Genomic DNA, 6,680 nt, shown 5'->3' on the forward strand with positions numbered 1-6,680 from the left:
CTCACATCGATAGTAACCCCTGCGCCGGGCACGGCCCCCGGCAAATGGAGGCTCGGATGTCAGGGTCCCTTCAGGCCTGGGGAGAAGCTGACACCGCAGCCGGCTCCCAAGGTGTTCCCCAAACAGGAATAAATTGGCCATTTCACGTTCCATATCGACACAAAGCCTCTCACGGAGGCGATGTGCTGTGTGGATCACAGCTTGGATGTGTCCTTTGATCGTCACAAATAAATCAGACAGAGTGCCCTCCAAAATAGAAAGGAAAAGAGAATTATATCTGTGTCGCTGATGGGCACGGGAAGCGAGCTGGAGACAGCAGAGCCGGGAGCACAGTCCGAGCACCAGAGGCTCCGCATGCCCAAATCTCCCCCGCCCAGCACCTGGCCACCCTGGAGCCCCCACGATGGGCTCATCCTTCCAGTTAAAAACTGCAATCCGTGGGCTGGGTTCCCAGCAAACACACCTGCGTGGCACACGCTTCTGGAGCGGGCTGAGCCCGCAGCCTGGCACCGAGTGTCCCTCCGATGGGGCCGCATCCCGCTGCCCCCGGAGCCTCCCGCAAGCACGGCGGGACCGGGGGGCTCCGAGAGCCGCCGCAGCCCCCGGCCCCTGCGCCAGTCCTGCTCCGACCCCAGCCCGCACACCGGGGCCGAGAAGCAAAGATTATCGCCAAAGTCCATGGAAAAGGGCTGGTTCAGGCAGAGCTCCGGCTGTGCCAGGCTCCAAGCTCCATGCCTCTCCCGCGGCGCAGCGAGCGAGTGAAAAGGGAGTCCAGCCCCTGCACCCCAAGCACCCTTCCCAGCCTCTGGCTCCCGGATACGAAGCGGAGGGACCCTAAGGGAGGGCTCTTCGGGGAGTCCCCACCGCACCCCGGGACCCGCTGTCCTTGCGGGGCGCCCGGACCTCCGCAAACTTCCCCGTCCGGAGGGGGGACCGCGGGCGGGACGGGCTCGGGGAGCGGGGCCGGAGCTCGTCCGGCGGCCGGGCTGCGAGCGGGGGAAGCCGGACTGCCTCGTCCCCTCTCCCGCCCGTCCCGGCCCCTCCGCCGCGGGATGCGGGCTGGGGACGCGCTTCCCCCGGAGCTCCCAACTTCGCCCGGTCACCCCAAGGCCGAGCTGAGCCAAGCCGAAGCTGGGCGGCGGCTGGAGGGGGCTCAGCCCGCTGCTCCCTTTCCATCCCTCTGTCTTCCTTCCATCCTGCTGCTCCGTTTCCACCCCGCAGTCCTGCTCCCATCCCGCTGCCGTGCTCCGCGCCTGGAGCCGAGCCGTGCCCCGTGCTCGCTCCCCCTCCGGCCTCGCCTCCGCTCCGCTCCCGCAGACGCGGCGCTCCCGCTCCCCCCGCGCCCTCCCCGCCGCCTTTCCCGGCCTGGCCCCCGGTCCCTCTTCCCCTCGTGGGACCCTGGTCACTCCCGAAGAAGCCAAGGGGAAAAAAAAAGTTGCAGCGAGGGAAGTTGCCGACGCTGGGCGAAGTTGGGGCCGCGGCCGCCGTGCCCTGCCCGGGGGAGCCGCGGCGGCGGAGGGGGACCGCAGCGCACCTACCTTCAGCTATCGCCCTCTTCATCTTAGGGGTCGGGGAAGGCACGTCTGGAGGCGCAAAGTGAAGCGGCAGCGGTACAATCCTTGGAAAAGTGGAGCAGATCCCGGTGCCAAACTTCAGCCCGAGCGGGGAGCGGCGGCGCACGGGGAGGGGGGGGCGCTCCCGCTGCCGGCGCCCTCGCTCATCGGGGGAATGAGCAGCCCCCGAGCTGGAGTCAGCATCCAGGCGAGGCTCCCCCTCCCTGCCTCGCCTCGCCTCGCCTCGCCTGGCCTCGCCTCGCCTCGCTTGCCTCCTCCTCCCTCGGCCCGCCCGCCCGCCGCACGCACGGGGCCGGGGCTGCGGCGGATCCCGCGGCGGGGAGCGGAGCCGGCTGCGCTGGATCCCGGGAGCGAGCGGCGAGCGAGCGGGGATGGAGAGGCGATGAATGTTTTATGGGATCATGTGGTTTGACGTGAGAGGAATCAGCCTAGATCGGATTTACTGGCTGGAGGAGTGAGCGGGAGGACGGGGGAGCCGGGCACGGGCTGGCGGGGGGAGGAGGGGCCGCTCCGACGGCGGCAGCTCCGCGGCGGAGCCCCCGCGGTGCGCGGCTGCGGCCCGGGCAGGGCTGCGCGGGGCCGGGAGCTCATTCCTGGAGGAGAGGTGCCACCTAAAGGAAGCGGCGGAGAGGGGCGCCCGGGCGGCGGCGGGCACCGGGCCCGCTCCCTCCTCCCCACCGCAGCCGCGCTCGCACCGCCCCGGGGGCCGCGGGGGCCAAGGCTCGGAGCCCTTCGGAAGGCACCGGAGACCTCGGCGGGTTCTCCCCTGCTCTGGATCTGCGCGCCGAGGAGGCGGCGAGAGACATCCGAACCCGCGATGCCTCCTCTTCCTCACCAGATTCGGCTACTGCGGGTGCGGAGCTGCTGCTTTCCCGAGGGAGGGATGTCAGAGAGCCCTTTGGGTACAGCCCGAAGGAGAACCCTTCAACTCTTCCCTTTGGCTGAGCCCTCTCGCCATGCCTGCCTCTCGGGATCACTCTCCCGCGAGCAGGAAGGACAGTAGCTTGCCTCAGTTTACCCCAGGAGCACGAGGGTTACACTGTAGCTGAAGCGGGGTGAAGCTGGATTCCCATCCTGCCGAGCCCTCCCGCGGCCTTCCCTGTCCTGGAGGGACAGGGGCTCCTGCACAGGCAGATCCCATCTGCAGCCATCCCATCTGGGAAGCACAAAGATGGATTTTTATTAAGTGAACTTATTTGCTCAGTGGGGAAATGAGGAAGGAAGGATTGTGCCGGAGAAATCTGAAGATCCACGGTTTGGGGAGGTGGTGGCTCTGTCCCTGCTAGTCAGTGCCACCAGATCCATGGTCAATGTGTGCATATGTCTGTATCCATGTGAAACCCCACTTGGAACTCTGCATGCAGTCCTGGTGCCCCCAACATACGGGACATGGAACTCTGGGAGCAGGTCTGGACTGGAGGCCCTCCCCTATGGAGGCAGGCTGGAGGCTGGGATTCTTCAGGCTGAGAAAAGATTGTGTGAAGACCTCACAGCACCCTTCCAGGATCTGAAGGGGCTACAAGGAAGCCAGGGAGGGATTTTTCATCAAGAACTGGAGTGCCAGGACACAGGGATTGTTTTCCCACTGCCAGAGGGCAGGGATAGGTGGGAGATTGGGAAGGAATTGTTCCCTGGGAGGGTGGGCAGGCCCTGGCACAGGGTGCCCAGAGAAGCTGTGGCTGCTCCTGCATCCCTGGAAGTGTCCAAGGCCAGGCTGGACAAGGCTTGGAGCAGCCTGGGACAGTGAAAGGTGTCCTTGCCTGTGGCAGGAGTGACACTGGATGGGCTGTAAGGTCCCTTCCAGCTCAATCCATTCTGGCATTCTACAGTGTGTGTATTTATCTTTACCTGTGTACACCAGCTGTAGAAATGCTATGAGCCTTCATTCCTCACTTATGGTTTGTCACCCCAATATTTGCCATCTTCCAGGTTGCCCTTAGGGTTGGTGTCACAACCACATCCCTCCAAGGCCCAGTTTCCACTTTTCCATGTAGGCATCACTGCAAGGTGAGCCAGGGTTCAGTTTCTCCTGTGTGCAATAAGCTTCTCACCACACCCAAAGGCTGTGGGTGCCTCAGACTGACCCAGCCCACAATCATCTCTGGAAAAAGAAACTCAACCAAAGGCACCCAGCTGGGCACTTGGGGCTGATGGAGGTGATTTACTCAGTGTGGGCTTTATTTGTGCCAGCAGCCTCAGCTGTCGCAAGGCCCTGGGCTCAGAATCCCAGAATCACAGGATGGGTTGGGTTAGAAGGGACCATAGAGCTCAGCTGGTTCCAATCCCACTGCCATAGGAAGGGATACTTTCACCAGGTCCTTGAAACCTCATCTGAAAATGATCCAGGACGCTGCCCAGACACCCTCTACCTATGCAGATGTGAAGTTCAGTACAGCCTAGGGCCTGCAGCCCCTTCCTCCAGCCCTCTGGAGATGGCAGGTGGCACCTGAGGAGGGCAGGGGGCTCCCTCTGACCACTCTCCTTCTGCTCCTCCAGAATGCAAAGGCACAGAGATGATTCCCTAATCCTCTTCCTTCCTACTCCTCCAGCCCAGCTCAGGCACTCCCTGGCCTTCTCTACCCTTTCTGCCTTGCCTGCCCCTTTCCCTCTGTTTGCTCTGGGTGACTCCCAGCTGTATTCTGCCCATCCTGGATTTTCCAGGAGCCCTGTATGCACTTAATGAATGTTCTGCCAGAGGAGCACTATACCAACAGGGTTACAGCTGGGACACACCTGGGCCACAGTTGGCACACTTGGGTCACTCTTGGGTGCTTGGGCAGGTCTGCTGTGAAGGAACAGAAGGGTTTTCTGGGAATTCCAGGACAGGTGAGGTCTGGGAAGAGACAAGTATCATTCCTGTGCAATCTGCTGCAGCACACTGATGTTGGTTTATGGACATCTTCTGGGAGGGAGGATGATCCCACCCTGCCCTGCTATTCCTGCAGTGGCAGCCCAGCTAACACAGGTTAGGAATGTGCTGCTCCTCCCTTTTGAACACACCTTCAAGTACTCCTGTTTCAGCAGTGCCCTTTGACTCCACCATCCCAAGTGGTGCAGCAGGAGAGAGAGGTCACCGACGTGCAGGGCATCAAAATAGCTGCAGAAGAAAGGACCCTGGAGCTGGAATTTCCTGGGAGAGGGCTGCAAGGTTAGCAGGAGAACTGAAGGAGTTAATTGAAGCTCTAGTCACAGGCCCAAAAATTCCAGGTTGTACCAGGGAGGCAGCGGCTGTTTGGCTGACATTTCTGAAAGGTTAATCTGGAAACCGAGAGAGCACATCTGTACAGGGCTGGGGCTGACTCTTCCTGTGGATTCCTGCACCTCCTTGGGCTGTGTGACCCAGCAGTTGTGACACAGAGGTCACTGTGAGGCAGCGTGGGGCTGTGACCTTGGCATGCAGTGATGCTCCACAGTGTCCTTGGGCTGGCTCTGCCTCCAGTCCTGGTGACAAGGCACAGAACTGGCTCTGCTTTGTGCCCCGTGTTGGACATCTCTGCTTCCTATTTCTCCACGTGGCAAAGGGGTGTCCAGCAAGAGCTGGGTGAAGGAGGGGTCTCCAAAGCAGGAGATCTGGGGTAGCTGGGGTGCTCACAGTTGCAGTGGGAGTAACTCTGGAGAGAAGCCAGCGCTCCTCGAGATGAAGACACCTTGCTTTGACTGGATAATTATATGTTCGTCTCTACCTAATGCTTAATCACACTGGGATCAATTCTCTTCCTTCACATTGGGAGTCTTGTTTGCAAAGTGCAATCCCTCCTTGCTCTCTTCAACCCGGGGGTGTGAGCACAGGGGCCCCAAAGGATTTAGGGCACATTCCTGGGCCTGTGGGCACTGGAGAGAGAAGGGGATGTAGGGAAATAGAGAGGGCACATGAAATGGGAATTCATTGCCCTTTGCTGAGCTCACACCCACCTCTTTCTCTTTTAATAGAGTCTAAAGAAATTGACTCCTGAATCCCAATACTGAATGAAGTGTATCTTGTTCTGGGCCAATAAAGGCTTTTCACCTTTCTTCCCCACAGCCTTGTGGCTATACCTGTGCCATGTCTGATGTGTCTGGGAGCACATAAAAACATCTCTGAGAGGAGCAAGGAGGCAGAAAAAGGGCACCAAGAGGCCAGTTTTCTTGCTCTTTCTAGTGGAAGGGGGACAAGATGCTCCTTTAAGGTGCCTTCCAACCCAGCCCATCCCGGGACTCTGCCGGTTTCTGGCATTGCCTGTGCTCCTAGGAGACAGGAGGAGATGTGGGCACACGGTGCAACCTGGGCAATCAGCAGCTGAGGGAATGGCACCTGCTCCAGCAGGGAACCATCCCTCTGGGTCTCTTCAAGAGTCACCCTTCAGAGACACAAGAGGATCTTTTCAAAGTAGCCTGCACCTGCTCTGAGGCCAGGCACATGGGGCAGACTCTCAAATACTGAACTAAATACTGAACTAAATACTGAACTAAAAGGGCTCTCCAGACCCACTGCACTACTGATAAAGTTTATGTTTGACAACTTCTACCTGTTGACTTTTGTGAAGGGCACCGAGACCATGGCTCTTTCCTGGCCATTTCCAGCAGCTGGAATGTGGTCCCTGAAGACTGAGAGGGCTGGGAGGCTCTGCACCAGTAGGGCTCCTTGGCCAGGGCAGCACACGAGGAGGATCCGTGCTGACAGTATTTATCCAGGTACCCAGAGCAGCTCCTGCTCCATTTTCAGGACATGATCTGATCCACTCCAGTGGGCAGAGAAGTTCTTTGCTGGCAGAGTGACTCTTCCAGCAAAACTGAGTACCAAGACAAAATTATCCTACCCGCATACCAAATATTTATAATATACAACATATAACAGATATTTTGCACATAACTGTATTAGCAGTTGACACGAAGTTGTGGCAGATGGGACCTTGTTCTGGGGTCATTCTCCAGAACACTTCAGCTCCCACAGGAAGTGCACCACAGAGAGAAGGAAACCAGCTGTCCACAGGAGGAATCTCCTGGGGAAGAGGAGGGGCAGGCACTGAGCTCTGCTCTGTGGTGACCAGGGACAGGACCTGGGAACGGCTGGAGCTGGGCCAGGGCAGGCTCAGGCTGGAGCTCAGGGAAAGGTTCTTCCCTCCCCCA

General features: G+C 59.6%; 1 protein-coding gene across 1 annotated transcript in view; it reads right to left on the reverse strand.

The window, feature by feature from the left end:
• RTN4R (reticulon 4 receptor) overlaps positions 1–1,916 on the reverse strand; it is a 74,352-nt gene extending 72,436 nt beyond the window's left edge. Inside the window, exon 1 of the mRNA XM_033075969.1 lies at positions 1,539–1,916. Coding sequence (XP_032931860.1) covers positions 1,539–1,560 — 22 coding nt within the window. The 5' untranslated portion in view covers positions 1,561–1,916. The remainder of the gene's footprint in view (positions 1–1,538) is intronic.
• Positions 1,917–6,680: the final 4,764 nt, after the last annotated feature.

Source organism: Catharus ustulatus, chromosome 18, assembly GCF_009819885.2.
Source record: "Catharus ustulatus isolate bCatUst1 chromosome 18, bCatUst1.pri.v2, whole genome shotgun sequence".
NCBI lineage: Eukaryota > Metazoa > Chordata > Aves > Passeriformes > Turdidae > Catharus > Catharus ustulatus.